Source organism: Maniola jurtina, chromosome 10 (genome assembly GCF_905333055.1).
Source record: "Maniola jurtina chromosome 10, ilManJurt1.1, whole genome shotgun sequence".
Classification (NCBI taxonomy): Eukaryota; Metazoa; Arthropoda; class Insecta; order Lepidoptera; family Nymphalidae; genus Maniola; species Maniola jurtina.
The window spans coordinates 6,836,857-6,857,096 of record NC_060038.1 but is presented as its reverse complement, the minus strand read 5'-3'; the positions used below and the strand labels follow the sequence as shown (position 1 = coordinate 6,857,096).

General features: G+C 35.8%; 2 protein-coding genes across 4 annotated transcripts; one reads left to right on the top strand and one right to left on the bottom strand.

The window, feature by feature from the left end:
- Window positions 1–1,306: 1,306 nt before the first annotated feature.
- LOC123868695 (probable ATP-dependent RNA helicase pitchoune) lies at window positions 1,307–8,720 on the top strand. Of its 2 annotated transcripts, none has more exons than XM_045911246.1 (10): window positions 1,307–1,467; window positions 2,289–2,629; window positions 3,144–3,296; window positions 4,083–4,244; window positions 4,766–4,907; window positions 5,418–5,580; window positions 5,936–6,088; window positions 7,080–7,247; window positions 8,160–8,334; window positions 8,550–8,720. In XM_045911246.1, exons 2-10 carry the CDS (start codon window positions 2,386–2,388, stop codon window positions 8,645–8,647), a joined length of 1,458 nt encoding a protein of 485 aa, XP_045767202.1. In that variant the 5' UTR covers window positions 1,307–1,467; window positions 2,289–2,385; the 3' UTR covers window positions 8,648–8,720. The 2 variants fall into 2 exon arrangements, with proteins under 2 accessions (XP_045767202.1, XP_045767201.1); XM_045911245.1 differs by having other exon boundaries at window positions 1,307–1,563.
- Window positions 8,721–9,768: 1,048 nt separating this feature from the next.
- On the bottom strand, window positions 9,769–18,047 carry LOC123868696 (modifier of mdg4-like). 2 transcript variants are annotated; one of them, XM_045911249.1, is made up of 4 exons: window positions 17,647–18,047; window positions 16,908–17,053; window positions 15,608–16,205; window positions 9,769–11,540 (listed from the first exon to the last, which is right to left on the bottom strand). In XM_045911249.1, exons 1-4 carry the CDS (start codon window positions 17,849–17,851, stop codon window positions 11,233–11,235), a joined length of 1,257 nt encoding a protein of 418 aa, XP_045767205.1. In that variant the 5' UTR covers window positions 17,852–18,047; the 3' UTR covers window positions 9,769–11,232. The 2 variants fall into 2 exon arrangements, with proteins under 2 accessions (XP_045767205.1, XP_045767204.1); XM_045911248.1 differs by lacking the exon at window positions 9,769–11,540 and adding an exon at window positions 12,978–14,987.
- Window positions 18,048–20,240: the final 2,193 nt, after the last annotated feature.

The window sequence follows — 20,240 nt, the reverse complement described above, 5'->3', positions numbered from 1 at the left end:
GGGTACCTATAATATAGGTAAGTAAAATTATTTTGTATAATCTGGTGCATGTGTTTAGGTCCTAAACAGTTTTAGGAAGTTCGTAAGCAAGGCATACTTTTGGGAAAATTGATGGTACAGCGTTTCTTTTTAAAAAAAATTCAGTGCACACGAAGCCGTAGCAAAATCTTCCGCTTTAAAATGCATTCCGCAAACTGCCGAATATTTGGTGATATTTTCTGGAACGACAGCGATCCATTTTTGCCTTAAGTCTTCATTTTTGAGAAACTATCGATAAACAGAAAAAAACACTTCCATTAAACAATCAAATTATGGTTACCTTACTACTTCTGTATAGTATAGTACAGAATGTTCGCCATATTGTTTTGCTTGACATCCAGTGTTGTCATCCTATTAATTAAAAAAAATATTTATAATACTTTTTAAACTAAATGATATTGTAATGACATTATAAAATAAAGATAACGGTATGAAAATTACTGCGAAAACAAAAGAAAGTAATCTTATTGTTTGAAAATAAATAAACAATGAATAAGAACTTTGTGAGCTACATCATAATTCGTACCATAGAAAATATTTTTTTATGCTTGCAATCCATTAGACAGTGACACAATCCAATTTATAGACCTCTCGCTCGGCTCGTTTTTCCGCTTAGCATAATTGTATTAGAAATTGGACTTTATGCTAATGCAACAGAGTTTATTTTAGCAGGGAATTAAAGCTGAAGTGCACAATCATGTTTAGGTAGCACGTCTCTGGTTGGTGTTAGCTGGCGGGCGTGCTCTGCCTTTTTGGAGTGTTTTTTTTTTTCTTAAAACTGACTGGAAAGCGCTCTAAGGGGGTGCCGTGCGTATGTCAGCGAGCGCCGGTACAGACGGGGTCCATACTTGTATAGTTTATCTAACTTGTTACAAATAAGTACAAACTTGACATTGGCTAATCTTTGTAAAGCCAGACGAAAGAGAAAAAAAAAATAGACCAGGCAATAATATATAATATATGCCAAGTATGACCAAGTAGGACTTTGTCTGTGGTGGCGTTTGTTGGCGCGCGTGTTGTGACTTTTTGGAGTGTTTTTTTGTTAGAAGTGGCTGGTTTTTGTGTCCCGCTGGTGTTTATTGGTGGTGGAACTGACCGAGGAACTGACTGAGAAGCGCTCTAGAGGGGCGCCGCGTGTATGTCGGCGGGCGCCAGCACAGGCGAAGTCCATACTTATACATATAGTTTTCCTAACTTGTAAATAACTACACACTTGACATTGGCTAATCAGAGTAAAGCCAGACGAGAGAAGAAAAAAAGACCAAGTAGGACGTTCGAACTTCGAACCCATTTCTAACCTATAAAATATGTTAATGTATAAATTGTTACTTGCTTCATTTAATCACATTTAATTACTGTGCATCTGCATGATCTGCATAGTTTGAGCATGAGTAAATTTTAATATAACCTTGGTGCGGTAAAATGCGAGTGAGCATCATGAGCATGCTAGAATGTTTATTGTCTGAGGAGTCAAAGTATTTTTATGTACTAGGAAGTAAATAAACTTTACAAAGTAATCTACTGGTTAGCATAAATACTTTTAGCTACTTACTGGACTGGAATATTTATCCTTTAGTAATTAGTATAGATAAGATACAATGTAAATGTCTATTTAATGTCTTACTTAATACAAATAATAGTCATAACTCAATATACAATAGAATGATTAACTTATTATTTGTTATAGGTGCAAAAAATTAATAAGTTTAATATTCCTCATTCTATGATATGTACCTTTTATTCCAAGGAATTTCCAAGGTAACATAATTTATTATTCCTTTGTAACTACAATTTTGGTACATGAAAAATAAAAATAAATAAATATCTATTTAAAATAATATATTAGTATAATATCACTGATCTACATGTACTTAAATCGTTTTTACTTGACTGCGGCAAAGTAAAAGGAAGGGTTATGATTGTAGCAGTCTATGTATGTATGTATGTTTGTATCCAGATACTGTGTGTTCCACCATAGCGCCTAAACTACTGGGCCGATTTTGATGAATGAGGTGTCAATCGATTCGTCGTAAAGGTCCGGGTGACATAGACTACACTTTATACGAAAAAAATTGACCTAACGGATGTTACATGAAAATAAGTGGGGGTGTCCAAAATTATTTTTTGCTATTGTATCGAGTGGGATGTCAAATGAAAGAGAAAAAAATTCTGAGTTCATAAATGTAAATGTACTACAACATTAAAATATACCAAGCAACAGAAAAACAAATTTTACTATTATATTTCAGCATTTATTAAGAAGATCGCAGTCTGGGTTTTTCCTTTAATTAAAACTTTCAACTTTATCTTGTTAATATTGAACACTGCTAGTATGAAATAAATAATATGGAGGAGAAAACTAAAAACCCCAAATTTAAGGACCTCAAGGACAAAATATCAAAGCCAACTTTGAGTGCTATCAAAAACATGGGTTTTAAACATATGACTGACATTCAAGCTGAAGTACTTCCAAAAGCTCTACACGGCGATGATGTAGTTGCCACTGCTAAGACTGGCTCAGGGAAAACATTAGCCTTTTTAATACCGGCCGTTGAATCAGTGGCAAAAGCTTTAGTTGAATCTAAACAGGGTATGTATTATTTCTTTAATTATTTTAAGCTATGAGAATATATTTGTAGGCTTCAAATTTCAATCTATTCATCATAATCATCATGTTAACTGACACGTCTGTCACAGCCACAGCTGGACATGGGTCTCTTGTAGGGATTTCCACACAGAAGTCTTGCACAAATTGTATCTAGCAGCTCCCTGTTACTTGTTTGTATTATCTATCCACATGCAAAGTCGTCTTCTTAAGGATCCAGATTATCTTTGATTTAAAAAATTTTTGGCTTTGTGGGTCCAAACTAACACCAGTCTCAAAAAGGTACCTATGTGATTGGGCACATTACAATGTATACATTTACATGCTCCAATAAAGAGCTTATATGGCTGATTTGTGAGGTAATTTATTTAATCTAACATTTAAAACTTAATTTCATTTAGCTTAGAGATTGTATATAACTGAATTAGTCACAATACCTTAGGAATTGCTCTAATTGTGGTAAATAAAATTATAAATTACTGTGTTGATATACTTTCAGGTACATTCTGTATAATTATATCACCGACGAGGGAACTAGCAACGCAGACATACACAGTACTACAAGAAATAATTTCTTATTGCGAATCTATTACATCATCACTTGTAATAGGGGGGGAAAGCAGGAAGGCACAAAGTGCTGAACTAGCTAAAGGTAATTTGGAACTAACATAAATGTTGTGCTTATCATATTGTAAGAATCACAATAATCTAAAATATCTATTTATCTATTATAAAAGAAAAGGTGTTTGACTGACTTATCGGATGGATCACCATTGGCATGTAGCTATTATGAAGTAGACATCAGATAAGAAAGTATTTTTGAAAATCCAACCCCTAAAAAGGTCAAATAGTGTTTTATACGCACACTAAGGCTGAAATCTATAAAGCGCACTTTGACTTTGCTCTGACTTAAGATTGAGTTAAAACGAGACAGATTTATGTGAGAAATATAGCTCTGTCTCGTTTTAACTCTGTCTTAAGTCTAAGCAAAGGCAGAGCGCGCTCTATAGATCTCACCCTAAGTCTTGGGTATAAGCTAATTGTCTGAATGTTTACACAATTTTGTCCAAAATATTTAACACACTACTAGATGAACTTTGTGCATGTGGATTTAGGTTTTTAAAAGTCTGTGAAAACTCTTTTGCTCCAAGATAAAATGTAACCTAGGTCCATCTGGCATGCATACTATAGATTATGCCCACAACTTTATTCGTTATTTTTTAAGGATCTTTAAAACCAGTGGGAACTTTTTCATTATCCAGGATAAAAGATAGTCTACATATTCTACGGGAATTCTGGGATGCAAGCTATCTCACCAGATTTTGTCAGAATCAGTTAAAAAAGGTAACAAACAGACAGACAGACGGATGGATACACTGTCACATTTTTAATATATGTATGGATTGTATTATTATTTTGAGAATAATTTTTGTTTTAGGAGTTCATATAGTGGTAGCAACACCTGGGAGGTTGTTTGACCATATGAGAACAAAAGAGTTTGATTACAGAAATGTTACTTGCCTAGTATTAGATGAAGCTGATAAAATATTTCAGTATGGTTTTGAAGAGGATTTAAAACAAATCATTAGCCGTCTTCCAAGTAAGTAAACTTTACAGTTTACACTTTAAATTTGCAGCTAGCTTTATGCCAGGCAGACACTATTTTGAAAAACAGATGATGTCTGCAAATTTGTCAATGTGGATTTAGATTTTGAAAATTCTGTGGAATATAGGCTACTTCTTTTCCCAGAATCCTATATACCTATATATCCATAGTAATGAAGTCTTGAGCGTGATCTATTTGGTGCAGAAATAGCTTGCATTGGGAATATATGCTGCTTTTGATGCCAGAAAATCAGAGTTCCTACAGGATTCCATGATATACAAGTCTGTCTTGGTGGATTATAGCAAATTGACATAGACATTACGAGTAGACATATAAAAAAAAATACAGCTAACTGCTCGATTTCTAGAACCAAGTGGTTTAAGATTTTCTATTTGACATAGACATAGACTCCGATTAATAAGGATTTTGACCTGAACTAGCTGTAGCCATATTGTTTGCTGACTAGTCATGGTTTTCCCTAATAGTGAACTGACATGAGTATGTATTATTTATAGAAAACAGACAAACCATGTTGTTCAGTGCAACACAGTCGGAAACAACAGAGGCATTGATCAAGTCTGCCATGAAGGAGGATGTGCGGGCCATTAACACCAATGAAGACAATGACAGAGCTACTGTTGAAGGACTTAAACAAGGGTGAATAATAATTTTACCGTTGCGTTAAAACTCGGCGTTGCGCTGAAAATACAACAGTGCGCGATAAAAAAGCGTTGACGTGTGAACAGATACTTGGGAATGCATTTGTTCTATTTGAACGCTTTTTTAACGGACGTTAAAAAAGCTCTCGTATGAATGAGGCCTCAGTTACTTAATTATTGGCCACCTCAAAATAAGTGTGATTAATGGACTCCTACTAATTATTATTTACAACCAAGCGGATATGTTACGATTAAAATCGGTGGTACTGAATTTTCGACTCTAAACCAAGGCTTTTAGGTCAATTTTACTATGACGTTATTGTGTTCGTCGCTCGAATGCTAAAGTTGGTGAGATTTGATGGTGAAAATTTCATATCAACCCTACTGGTCCCTATAGATACTTTGTCTATTGCAGTCTATCTGTTTGTAACGCGGATTTTTTATTCAATACTATTTAGGGGATAAAATCATACAAATATGACCAATAAATAATAATATTATGTTGCAGATATGTTATATGCGAAACAAAATTCCGCCTGCATTGGTTACACAAACTGTTGAAGAAGACACAAAACTCAAAGATTATGGTTTTCTTCTCAAGTTGCAAGTCTGTGGAGTTTCACTATGAGTTTCTAAGCAAACACTGCAACATGCCTGTACTATGTATACATGTAAGGATATATTTAATCCATACTTATTAATTATTATTGTGAAATCATGTCTGTTTGTCTCAGTGCTACGTTTTGACAAAATAAAGAGTCCCCATGAAATTTTTGAGGTACCCTCAACCCATGTGGAAGAAGTCACAGACATTATCTATTTAGTACTTACTATCTATCCAAAATCCTAGAGGCTATATTTTATTATCCTGGAAAATCAAAGAGTTCCCACAGGATTTTTTTAAAACCTAAATCGCGGACAGTTAGTCAAGTTAAGCCTAAGTTAACCTAAGTTGCGGGCATAATCTAGTTAATATTTAAGTAGGTATCAAGAATCCAGGAGTGCTATAGGTATTTTGTATTTAAGGGAAAAATGAATCAAGCGGATAGAACGGCAACAATAAATAATTTCTACAATGCCAAAAAGATGGCTCTCTTCTGTACTGATTTGGCTGCAAGGGGACTGGACATACCGGCTGTGGATTGGATAGTTCAGTTTGACCCACCCTCAGACACCAATGTAAGTAGCATAGCTTTGTACAGTTATTCATTATATTGTTCTAGATCTTGAATCCGCAACCGCTAAGTATTATATTATTGAGCACTAGTAGTACATTCTAAACAATTTTGTGGGCTACAACTCGTTTGGGTATTTTCCACTAGTACAACTGATAAGTTTAACCGTTGAATTAGTGGGATTTTTGACTGTATCATTTTGAGACTCAAACTTCTGAGATAAATTTGGATTGGAAACCAACCAGGTTTAGATTAAGTACCATTGGAAATCCCGGCACGCATATATAACGTACATTTTAGACAAATATCGCGTCTCACTTTAACTGTGAAGGAAAACATCGTAAGGAAACAGTATGCATGACAGTTCTCCATAATGTCTTCAAGAGTGTGAAGTCTGCCTGCACTCTTGGCCAGTGTTGTGGACTATGGCCAAACCCTTCTCATTCTGAAAGGAAACCCTTACTCAATAGTGAGCAGGGGATAGGTTGATGATGAATGTTGAATTAATCTTCTTCTAGTGCCGTTTCCTAACGGAGGTTCGCAACCATTAGGGCTTTTGGGTATGCATGCTCTCCAGAGCTTGGGGCTCGGATGCCGGCCCCGTGTGGAGTCCCACTGCAGCGCCGAACTCCTCCAGTCCACCACGGTCGTGGTAAAAATAACACAATTGTTCACTTTTGAATAAATCGCTGTTTATTTATTTCATCATCAGCCTGTGGACGTCCACTGTTGGACATAGGCCTTCCCTAAAGAGCGCCACCACACCCGGTCCTCAGCCTTCCTCATCCAGCCACTTCCCGCCAGGCGCTTACTATCGTCGGTCGGTTATTTACTTTACGAATCTAAATTACAAGACGCGCACGCGGCAGATGTAGGGCAACTGGCTTGACGTGGAACGTTTCCACTAAAAAGCCAACACGGCAAAACGTTGAACGACCTCAGGGCTATCTGCTAGGCTAGATGAATGCATACACATTTCTGATTCATATTTCAAGGAATACATTCATAGAGTGGGCAGGACGGCGCGCGGGCTGGGCGCGGAAGGCCGCGCGGTGCTGCTGCTGAGGCCTGAAGAGAAAGATTTCGTCGCTCACTTGCGCGACGCGAGGGTATACCTTGACAAGTACGAGTTATGGGACCGCTATAGCGATTTGTCGTCCACGGTAAGCCAACGAGGTGACACACAAGAAACCAAAAGCTTAATTTGATATAATCTGCTGAAACAGACAAATCTGTTTGGTGCAACATGCAGCATGTACGTTTCGCTCTGATGTCGGCGTCGAGAGTGTTTTGGGGCATTTTTTATTTTTTTTAAAGAATATTAGCCATGTTAATCATGACTAATATTCCCCTTTCCCCTCCAACTAAGCGCAAAGCTGTATTAGGAGTAGGTACGACAATAGTGCAACGGGTGGGGTTTGAACCGCTGACCTTTTAGAATTCAGTCGGCTCCTCAACCTGTTGAGCTATTGAGGCTATTTGTGTCGTGCTGATGCGTATTGCTTGCTTGGTAGCTGGCTTTTCCTGCATGTTTAGCAGTGGAAGGGCGGGTGTTGCATATCGCATGCTGCAATAGCAAATTAATCTTTAGGTTCCTTGTATATCATGGACTTCCAAAAGGAACAACCAGCTTCTATAGAACTAGAGACAACGAGCTGACAGATACAGCAATCTCGTATCTTAGATACTACCATTTTTATAAGTTACGGCGATGTACCTGCGCAGAAATCTTATTTTTGAGTGGTGCAAAAATATCTCGGCCAATCATAGCGTGCGTCCGTCCTCTATTGGTTGTTGTCTCGGCGCTGTTTTGTACGCGCGAATTTTGAGCGAGATAGCGAATGATGATCTTGATCTTTACGTAAAACGTAAGGTCTATATTTCATTGGTGTGCATTCAGTTTTAGTCGGCGTTAGGTTGCGCTTTTCTGCACAAGTTAAAATAATTACTTTCACTGAGATATGCGTAGAAGTAATCTAAGAAAAATTCTTTTTTTTTTTTTTTTCTTAGATTACTTCTACGCATATCACGCTTCTATGAGACCATCCCTCGACTCCTGAATTTTTTTTCTTCAGATGAAAACAGCGATGGAAGATCCTGGATTCCACAAGTTAGCGATTGAAGCTTTCGAAGGCTACATACGAGCGTTCGAAGTTAAAAAGCTAAAGCAAGTCTTCAATTTACTCAATATGGACCTAGACGCTGTTGCCCGGTCGTTGGGGCTCGATGAGAAACCAGATGTAGATATTCGTAAGTATTTTTCTTTGTTACCATTGACCTCTACTAATACAAGTATGCTGGACCTGCGGTTGCCGACCTTTTTTTGAAGCAAATCGATTTCCGCCATTTGGGCGCTGGTAGCAGCTGTGAGTGTACTTGGAACTAAATGATAGTGATAGACATCTGACAACATAGCGTCGATACTTTGTTGTGCTTATTTCATCAATGGAATAAATTGGTTTCAGGAGTAGGATTCAGTAAAAAGCATAGACCAAGGAAAAGGATGGCTGCGGTTCTAGCGAACAAGGGCACGGCAGTACCATCAAAACTATGTAAAACTTAAATAATTTATTTTAATAAGTGTAAATAAATGTATTATAGTAGTTACAAAATAAATGTTAAGTATTATCATTATTTACACGTATTTTCATTTTTTACTCGTAACTGCCTTTATACAATAATAATAATTATGAGTTATTGTGGCTGATTGTGTTTTATACAATCTAAACTATACAGGGTGTAACCAAAACACTAGCAAAAACTTAGCGTTATTATATTATACTACCTTAACACAATCCAATGCCAATAACCGTTTGCCTTATCTTGTAGTTTTAGTGATTTAGTATTTTTCAAACCCGCATTGTATAGCGTGCAAAACTTAAGCCAATGCCCCACCTACGACGCGGCATTGACTTCGAGTGAACTATTTACGGAACGTACGTTGACCTCTTGCGTCTGTAAGATGTTAATTTGCAATATATTTTGTAGTTTTAAAAAATACAGGATTAAAAAAATTGTAGTTTTTTTTTTAATGGTATCTTATCAGTAATCATAAGTACCTATCTTCGTTTTTGCTAGCGTTCTGACTTCTGGTTACACCCTGTATAGGTATAGCACATAATTGAGTAAGCTCCTGCGGTATTGGGGCGGTGCGGGAGGGATGATAGTTGCCACAAGTTGACGAATCACTGAGCTCCACGTCACGTCATCACACCGCTGCCGCACCGCTCCACTACCGCAAGGACCTATTCAGTTGTGTTATGGCTGCAAATTGATAGATCTAAATCTATACACTATCCTACAGTAAAGAAAAAAACACAGTGGGCGTTAACCATTTTGAGTGACCAACCAATCACAAACATGTTTTCAAAAAATATTCGAAATTAAATTCGAAAATATTTTCAAAAAACGTTTTTTTTTCTCTCTTTCGTCTGGCTTAACAAAGATTAGCCAATGTCAAGTTTGTAGTTATTTGTAACAAGTTAGTTAAACTATACAAGTATGGACCCCATCTGTGCCGGCACTCGCCGACATACGCACGGCACCCCTTTAGAGCGCTTCCCAGTTTTAACAAAAAAAAACACTGCAAAAAGGCAGAGCACGCCCGCCAGCTAATACCAACACAGACGAATCCTCAAAAAACGTTTGAAATTCAATTCGAAAACATAGTTTTGTTTGTTATTGGTTGGTGACTCAAAATGGTTAACGCCCACTGAGTTTTTGTCTTTGTCATTTGTATGGGATAAAGTAACTGAGAGAGCCTTCTACTAACTTCTCACTGTGGATAGAGTAACTACACTTCCGCAGGGAGCATTATGAAACTGAAAGACAACAGAACTGGCCAAATTGTGGCTAAAATTCTGTTGTACCTACGAAATCTCTAAGCTGAAATAAAATGACAGCTCTCTCTAAAGAAATATATTGCTATCTCTTTCATAATGCTTTCTGAGAAAAAGGATAACACTAGATTTAGATATGTCCATTTTTTTTTTTAGTTATGAGTGTGTACAGCAAAATTAGCCGCATTGTTTTAGTATGCAATAATTTATTACAAACAAATACTATGACTAGATAATGTCAAAAATAAAATAATACAAAAAACGCTGATAGATGATTTTTTTAAACTATGTACAATTTTTATAAAAAATTATCCATAAAATAGTCAGTTTTAAGTAAACCCATTTGAGTAAATATTATGTAACAGCTAGTTTACACCTAATTAATTAAAATATGGTAGGAACTTTACACTTTTTATGTACTAATATTTTTTTTGAATAATACTTTCTTATTACAACTAGGTAGGTATTTTGTATTTGTATACTTTTAATTTACGTCTTAACTGATGGTCTATTAGTCTGGTTTCACACGAAAATAACCGTACGTGTTTTTGCAGGATAAATTTTACCGAATACGTAATATAGAACCGTTCACACAGTTAAACTATACGTAATATGTTTTTTGCAGTAGGTAGGCACTAAAACACCTACGTTTGAATGGTTTCATACTTATTGTATCCGACTTTTGGATTTTTGGACGAAGCCGAAGCCGAATAATCGAAAAAAAGACGGAAACTGGCTAATCTGGAAGAAGAATGGCAGTTATTACATTTAGCCCATATTGGTTTGTACCGGAACACTAAATCGCTTATCGGCACGGCTTTGCCGATATGCTGGTAACTAGCCACGGCCGAAGTCTACACCAAAAACAACGATTTTTTAGTACGAGACGAGCCGCTACCAACCCATTAGCGATTAGCGACTTCGAATTGAAAAATTCACCGCGTGCGGCAATTTGGTTATGATGAGTGGTCGCCATTAAGTTTCGACGTTGTCGTTACCATCGCCGACTCACTACTGAGCACGGGAATCCTCTAAGAATGAGAAGGGCTTGGCCATAGCTCACCACGCTGCGGCTAGCAGAGTATGGTTTGGCAGACTTCACACACAATCCTTTGACCTAATTATACTACGTAACTAAAATTGTGATATTCGTCATCACTTCAACAGATAAATGTCCACAGCTGGACATGTTTTTTTGTAAGGAGTTCCACAAAACATAAGACACCACTCGTAGATATCTATCGAGAGATTCTCAGCGAATTGCTTAATCTTAATTCATCCATCTAATATCAATATTATGTATTAAGCTTTATTTACTCTGCAATCCATCCATTTCGAAAATCTTATTCTTCAACAGTTTCTCGTAACAATCCTCGTGGTTGTGTTTGTGGTTCACAGCGTATATCATTTGGTCTATGGTCTCCACGGTGGCCGGACATCTGTTCAAAGAGAAGTACTGTACACATCTCCACGAAGTTTTGCCATGAGTGGTTGAGTGCTTGGTGTACACGAAATTCATATAGACTAACTGCTTGTGCCCCTTTCTACTGTAAATATATTTGTATCTGACTGGTAACTGGGACTCGCAGCTGCCATTCATAACCAAGGATAGAGCATCTGTAATAGGGTAAAAAAATATTATTTTAATTTTTTCAGTTGGCGTCAAGTAGCGATCACAAAACAAGTAGGTAGGTATGACTAGGTAATCTATCTGAATCTTGAGTTGCGACAGGCCATAGACTGAGGATTAATACACAGGCCTATAGTGCCCGACAGGTTGAGATGGCAACTGGGATGGGGACGTCCCGCATACCCGTACAACCCCCGCGCTAACCCGTTGCGGAAGAGCGTGGGGGTCCCCCGCCTCATACCCCGATTCCCATCTCACCTGTCGCGTACTATAGCTGAGATCTGACAATGCGCAGTCATATACCGTTCATTGGTTCGGTCTGGATCACAGATTTAGAAAATTCTGTGGGTGGTCTGGATAGATTTGACTATTAGTTTTGCGCGCACCATGAGGCTCAATATACATTGCAGCGGAACGGAATAGAACAGAAGCGTCAATTTCGCGAGAATGCTCGCGAAATGTCGCGACTGTGCATTGAGGCTGTTTCGTAGACGCTTGACGCCGTACTGCGCGACTCCCTCCTTCGCGCGATTTCTCTCGGATTCAACAGTCGCCGACAGTCGCTACGGAAATCCTCAAGAACGCGCGAGAATTCCCCGTAAGACGCGAGACCTTTTTTTTTGACTCGTATCTAGTTTGGGCGTTACAGTTATCATGAAACTCATATACGATGTACAATTTCGTTCCAAGAATTCGCTTCCATTCCATTCCGCGGCTATGTAAAATGAGCCTAAGAGTTCTGCTGCGCGCGAAAAGGTTAACTTGACGAATCAATAGCGCGGTGAAACAGACAGCCTCGCCGCCGTCGTGCCTCACTTTTTGCCATCGAATAAATCGATAAATCACAGCGCAGGTTGAAGATCAGTTTTTGCTTGGCAATCTTGGTATCAACTGTAGGCAGAATTATACAGGTGATCGCACAATCGCATCAATCACATGCGGCATACATTTTTCAGGTTAACCGTTAGCTGCGCCCGCCGCACAGGGCTGATATTTCGTATGCGATCAGCTTTAAGAAATACGATATCAAAACAGTAATGCTGGCCGCACATTGATATTATTGCTTAAAGTTAAACGATAGTCGCTCTCACTATTAATCAAATGAACAATGCAATTGATTTTTAATTGCATTTATTGAGAAACGAGCTAACGCGATAGCGGCCAGTGTGGTTAATATTCTGTTCAGTCTCTAAACTTGACTGTCTTTCTAACCATTTCAAAGTAGGTACTCTCTATGTACGTGTACCTATTTAGACGTGTCAATTTAGTTAAGAGATTGCCTACAACAGAATTAGCTACTTTAACCAGCCTAAGGCTAAGTAAACGCATTAGCTAAGAGAAATCTGATCTTAACATATTTTTTAAAATTGAAATAAAAAGCCCTGTTAAAAAAAGGAAATATAAATTAAAAATAAAACCGAACATATTTGTATACATCCTTTAATATTCGTAATATAAAACACGCCAGTATACTTTGTTATAAAAACTCACACACGCAATACAAAAATACTTTTTCTCCCCAAACAACATATTTTTTTATCCTAAGGACCTTAGCCGATACAATACGAATTGAATATATTTTATCACGTTTTGGAATGTAAATATAATTTTTATTCAAAATTTCACTTCACCAATACAAAATAGAGATCACTAAATATCATAAGTCACGGGTAAAGACGCGACATTTAGGTTGTGTTTATTATTTTGCTTAGAGTTTATTCAGACGGGCCACACCACGGCGGCTAAAATGTCGCCAGACAGCAATTGTGCCTTGTGTGTGAATGGTTCAGTTACATTCCATCAGCAAGTCCAGAAGTCGTTTGTGGGAATGAGTATTCTTTTTGGCAGGTAGGTAGGTCTTATAGCACAAGTAAAGGAATAAATCCGAAAACCGTGAATTTGTGGTTATAATCACACAAACAAAATTAAAATTTGTTGATTTAATTTACTAAATCACATATAGATGGGGCAGTCCATTAAACTTGTAGTGTTCTACACAAGTGTTAGGCATACCTTGTTATGGAACAGCAACCGCAGAGTTTTTTACTGGATCTTCTTGATAGGAAAGGCCTTCCGAACCCGTGGTTCACTTAACGACTCCAAAACACTTGTAAAAGTTCATTTGAATAAAAAATCTTTCTATTTCTATTACAAATTACGTTTGGTTGCGATGGAGTTGCGTTTGTCCAGCACAGCTTGCGTTTAAAGACGCCATGTTATCGGTACTGACCACACGTTCGCAACAGTCCTTGAACGCGACTGCAAATTATCGTATGTGTGAATGAAACGACGCGTTAACGAACTAAAATTGAACACACTGCGAAACTAAGTGCTTTTAAGGAATGTGGTTGTGGCACGTCTGAAAAGACGCTTATAAAACGTCTATACTATAGTATACCTGCATATTGTTTCACATGCATTTTACAGCAATGCAATTCACAACACAACCTTACATTAGTCGCTTACGTAATAAGCCCTAATTAAATACAATAAATAGACTAGAATATGAGCAATCAAGTCTTTTGAATAATATGGCAGAGGATTGATGGCACAATAAATTCACACAGTTTAAAGAAACTAAGCAACAGAGTGTATTGGCACTGGAGAAAAGTCCCTTAGTATCTACGATAGGTTACTAACATTATAAGTTAGTATACCACTGGTAAAAATTCTAAAAATATAGATTTCTTCATTTAACTTTGAGTGTAACTTTCAGTTATATAAAATAGTTATGTAACATCTTTTTTCAAAAATAGTTAATGGTTTAGATAGTTTCAATCATTTTTACTTTCTTTCTGTGCTATAAGTACTTGTATTTCAAAAAAATATGAGTCTTGTTCAAATGCTATCTTAATACTAGCAAAATAAAATGATAATATTATTTCATACACTTCAAAGAAACTAATGCACAAATGAGTGGAACTATCTTTATATTTCTTTCTTCCATAATTTTATCATAAAGTATTTCTCTCATAAACATTTTGGTCCCAATCTAAATGAATCTATGATTCGTTTATATTGTTTTATGCTTTATATCACTTGTGATTACAAAAATATACTATTTCTTAATACTAGCACCTCTTAAGAGGCTAAAAGCAATAGCAAACCTATCAACTAATTAGCGTAATAATCTCCTTGTATTTGTGATACTTTGAACATATCGTTAAAATGTATTTCAAAGCATGGCGACTTGCAAAACGGCAATTCGCAAGCGCTGCACATGAATCTCGTATCTCTACGACGACCTATTCTCCAGCAGAGTCTGCACGATCTTTGGGGATATTTCTTTTTCCCATCTTCTTTCTGGGGAATTGTCACGAGACGATGCTCCATGGCATTTTTTGGAAATTCCTCGTTACTCGTTAAAGTGTTCGTGACTTTACCGTTCACTAAGTTTTTAAGGTCCATGAACAATGCGCTCAGACTGGTGCAATCTGAAATCACGATGGGCATTTTCAATAAATATCACGATAATATTCAAAAAAATTGTAGGAAACTGACTGACAATGTTGAAAATGCCATCGTGTTTTCATAGCATCAAGAGTTTGCAAAAGAAAACAACATATGCTAGAAAAATTAACAAATGATTGCATTTTCAACACAATCTCTATTCTTACTTGCAAAAGAAAGCTAAGAAGTAGCAAGCAAAGAAAATTAGTTTGTGACAGAAAGTTGAAAATTAACTGTGAAGCCTTTGTCTGAGTTTTGAATTAGCGTGTCATGTTTACTTCAATCGCGCGTAAAAGTTACTCTACTTTTGTTTATTAAACTTATTTGGGGCTCTAGGATGTTGACATCATAATATTTAAAAAATTATTGTTGTTTGCTTGTTATGTGTTCATGCATTGTTCATCCGATTGGGTTAAAACTTTGTACAATTGTTGTTGTTGTCACTTGCGTGTAACTGCACCACCATTGTAATTTTTCATGATAAAATATGTGTGCTTGGTAAGTAAACTAAAACTATGTAGATAATAAAGTTTTTAGTTTTTATGTTTACTAAAATGATTTACTTCTAAAAAAACTACAAGAAACTATATGAAAATATACTCACTTTCTTGTGGCGACTGATACTCCATAGGTAGTAACATACTTGGCTTTCCTTCTCTTGAGTTATCATAACTTTTTGGAGTGGTACATACAGCTGGATCTGTCACTATAATATCACTATCATCACATTCCGTTTTTAATTCCACTGTGTTTTCTGGTAAACAATTATTTTTATGATCCATTGCTTCTTTTTCTGTACACGACTTTTGCATACTCGGATTTAGAGATGTAGTAATTTCAACAGCATTTTCTTCATACAAATTTCTAATATTTTCAATCTTACTGGATTGTAGTAATTGATTATTTGACTTACTGTATGCAGTTTTATCAGTGACCTTTGGCCTTTTTTCTGAATTGACAACATCTGAATTCTGATTCTTTTGTATGAATTCCTCTGATTTTCTTTTTAAACTACTTAGTCTTTGAAGTTTCTCAATGAATTGCCTTTGTTTTCGTAAGTCAATATCGTTATTTTCTGGAATTTCGTTTGTTGTCGAGTCATATGCGTCAGATGTGCTTGATTCTGCATCTGGACTGACATTTTGAGGTTCTAGTCGTGGTTTAGCTGCCTCTTTATCAGAATCAAACACTTCTTCTTCAGTCTGTAATTGAAAGTACCAATGTATTAGTTTTTTTATTATAGTAACTAGCTTTTCCCTGTGACTTCGTTCGCACGACAAGGACGATGCATTACAGCAAGATTAGTGTTTCTTGCTAATATAACAACAAGTGAGATTGAAAAAACGGGCCAAGTGTGAATCAGTCGTCACCAAGTTTCATACTACAGAAGTAAAACAATAAGAATCACTTTTTTATGAATACCTATACTAGTTAGAGCGTTGGTTTAATTTTTCCTGTGAAATATATTATATAAACTTCTATTGGCCATAAATATTGGGGCAATGGTATTTTTTATGACAGATAAATAAAAATTTGTTTTAGAATGTCCGTAAATCATCATAAGATATATGATGATTTACGGACTGATGATTAGAATGCACCTAAATCCCTTTGATATGATACTTCACTTGGCGTAGTTAGCTTACTTTAAAATTTTCAAACCCCCTATTTTCCCACCTTTTTTAATTACAATTTTTTCACATCACAATTTTGAATTACAACAATCAAAAACAATTTTAGATTTTTTTTATTCCAATTTCCAATGATTTGGGCCCCTAATATATACAACTACTATTCCAAATTTTTTATAGATATCCTTAATAGTTGAAAATCGCACCACAAGGGTTCCATTTTTACCATTTTGGTACAGAACTCTAAAAACTGAGTTATATTAGACAACATACCTCCTTATTAGTTAATCCTTTGATCTGTAACACTTCAGCAGTGCCTATAAAGCTAGTGAGATCTTCCCGCTTCACACTCACTTCACCATGATACATAAATTGCAATAAATCTCTCATGGCCTTGTGTGTGACATCTCTTAACACCACTGCAAAATATAAAAGGTAAATGTAACAAAATAATATATATGTTATCAGAACTCAGAACATGTACAATGCGTAGGCCAAGGTTCTTATAGTAAACTAACTGATGCCTGCGACTTTGTTTGCGTGGATATAGGTTTTTTAAAAATCACATGGGAACTCTTTAGTTTTTCAGGATAAAGAGTAGCCAAATCCATCCAGCAGTTTTTGCATTAAAGAGCAACAAATACACATACTTTCGCCTTTACAATAATATTATGTAAGCTTGATTTAGTAATTTCTAGTAATAATTCTATCTTTGATGTTTTCAAAAATCCTTTTTGGCTACTGCAAAAGCATAATTTACCTATGCCATTTTGTTTATTTACAAAAAGGGGATAAGAAAAGATGTTTTTAATTAAAATTTACAGTAGTTGTTGCATACTTAATTATCAATTAACATTTCTAGATTTAGTATTTCTGTAAACCGACCAAGTAGTTACAAGAATAACAGCTGTTCAGACTAGTGAATTTGGATGTTAATGTAATACATCATTCGTTTTTACTGGCTTTAATTAATTCAGTGTTACACAAGTCAGTACAATAATCAATTACTTACCAATTGGATGCTGACAGGGATTTAATTGGAACATTTTTTTGAAATATGGAGAGCATATTGAAAGTATAACTTTATGCGCTTGTAGCAAGTGGCCGTCCACAGCAATGGTTACATCAACGAATTCTCCGTTTCCTAATAAACTTGCAAACCCTTTACTGAGGTTCCCGTGGAAATTGTTCCAAGACAATGAGAATTGTTGGTCCATTTCTAGTCACTTTTTGGACGCATCTGAGGCTCTTATTTGTTCTTTTGCATTGTTAGACTGGTAAAATATCATCGGAGATAATAATTACATAAGTTATTAAATAAACTTTATCACGTTAAATGCAAAATAGCAATGTTTTTGCGAATAATGGACTAACAGCAAAATAAAAATGACTTTGTGACTAGTTTTTTTTGACTTTGACATTAGCAAGCAAGCGGCGCGTCGCATAGTGCTGTGCTGCCCATAGAAGAGCAATGATTGACATAAATAAAAAAACCGGTAGCAACTTATCGGTAATTTAATAACATTATAAAACCTTTTTATACTTTGTTAAATCATGCAAAATACCTGCACTACCTACTGTACCTACTACAATAAACAGAAGTTTTATTTATTGCATTATTCAAAATTCATATTTCAATAAATGCATAACTATTAGCTGTTAAAATAACGTTCCCGGTTTAGTTCAGTCGTAATTCGTAACTTGTAATAGAGTTTGGCTAATGAAAGATGACACTCGGCTTTTTTCCAAACTTTTTAGATGGCAACCCTAAAATGTCTATCAACGTCGGTATTTAGTATGACAATTTTATTTTGATACTTGGTTTAAATCCGTAAAAGATATAAATATTAATTATGTTTTCTAAAACCATACCTCTCATGTGCTAATATTATGTTACGATTATAAGCGATACGATATTACATCATTGGTTACGATATGTGATAAACACACACAAAAATGTTTTTTTTGACAGTAAAACTGGAAGATGTATCAGGGGCATCAGCGTGCCAGAGAATCGAACCCCCAACCCCCTGATGAGGTGTAAAAAACAGAGAGGTTTTCTAAAAACGGAGATGTGTGAAAACATTACTGTGCGGTTTACATTAAAAAATTGCAAGTATCAAATTGAGTTAACTATTCAAATTTTTTCACTATAATTTTGGGGATGCCCTCCGATTTTTTTTTTAATTTGCCGGGTAATTTCAGTCTCATCTTTCACTAGCCAGACTTATATTATATCCTTCGGTCCTCCATTACTTACCATAAGTCCTAAGTTTATGTTTTATTTTTTAAATTTACCTACCTCGTGACCTTGGTGACCTCGGTTAGTTTGGGTTCGAGTCTTTTGATTGTCTTTGTGTACCCAACCATGGAATTAAAAGTTACCGTCGAGTCCCTTGACTTCCATATAACCATACTTCGCCTAATTTTATAAACATCGAAAAATCTGCTAAAGTTGGGAACCGATCAGCTCAAAACCTACCAAATACAATACTAGTGTTATCTACGGCAATACTATTCCTGACCATTTGTAACTAACTTTACAACAATAGCGACCAGAGCCATTTATCTGCTGCGGGAAGTGAGATGTTTTTTTCTACCGGTCAAAAACTTTACGTGCCGCCAAGAATCTACGACAAGTATGGCTAAATTTTATTGTAAAATAAAATCACTACTTTATCGTCTTTTATGTTGTACAATTGTTTTCAATATATCTTATGTAGATAATGAGTTACATCAAGATTTATCAACAAGGTAACTGCGGCCACCATGATGGTACCGTACTTCGCCTAACCCTAGGGTTGTCACTTAATCTTTGATAAATTTATTTGTACCTATCAGTTTTGGTGGTCAGGTCCCCTGCAGCATCAGGATTGAGGAGTTGGAATGCAAATTTTTTAGAAACATTGTCGCAAAGTTCCTCTATTGATTAAAAAAAATTACACAAATCGGTTCAGAAATCTTGGAGATTTCGGTGTACATAGGTAGAAAAACAAAACTCCCTTTTTGAAAGTCTGTTAAAAAAGTTCCCTATGTTATTCCCTAGTCAACCCTCTACTTGTCTATGAAAATCCTGTCAAAATCGGTTCAGCCGTTCCGAAGATCAGCCCGTTCAAACCGACGGACAGACAAAAATTTTCAAAAAGTGTAATTCAGTTATGGTATCGTTCAAATAGCCATATAAGCTTAATATGAGATAGTTATTTCGAAATTACAGACAGACCCTTCAATTTTATTTATTAGTATAGATAGATTAGTATAGATAATAATAGGCACCTATCCAACTGCATACAACAACACAACTGAACAAACAAATCTTAATTTTAAAAAAACTGTAAAAAAACTGTCTCGTGGGTTCGTACTTTGTACTGTTCAAGAAGAAAAAATATTGATTTATTTCTGTTTGTATATAAAATATAAGCAATCAAAATTTTTACTACTTACTTTTATTGTGTTATATAATATACTTAATTTGTTCAAAAATTATTGTTTCTATTTGTTATTGCAACATTTTATGTTTTGTGCGCTTTCCTACCTTCTATAAAAGCCTGATTTTTTATGGTACTTCTACTGATTTAGTTTTTAGGTTTAATTTTGGTTTTAGTT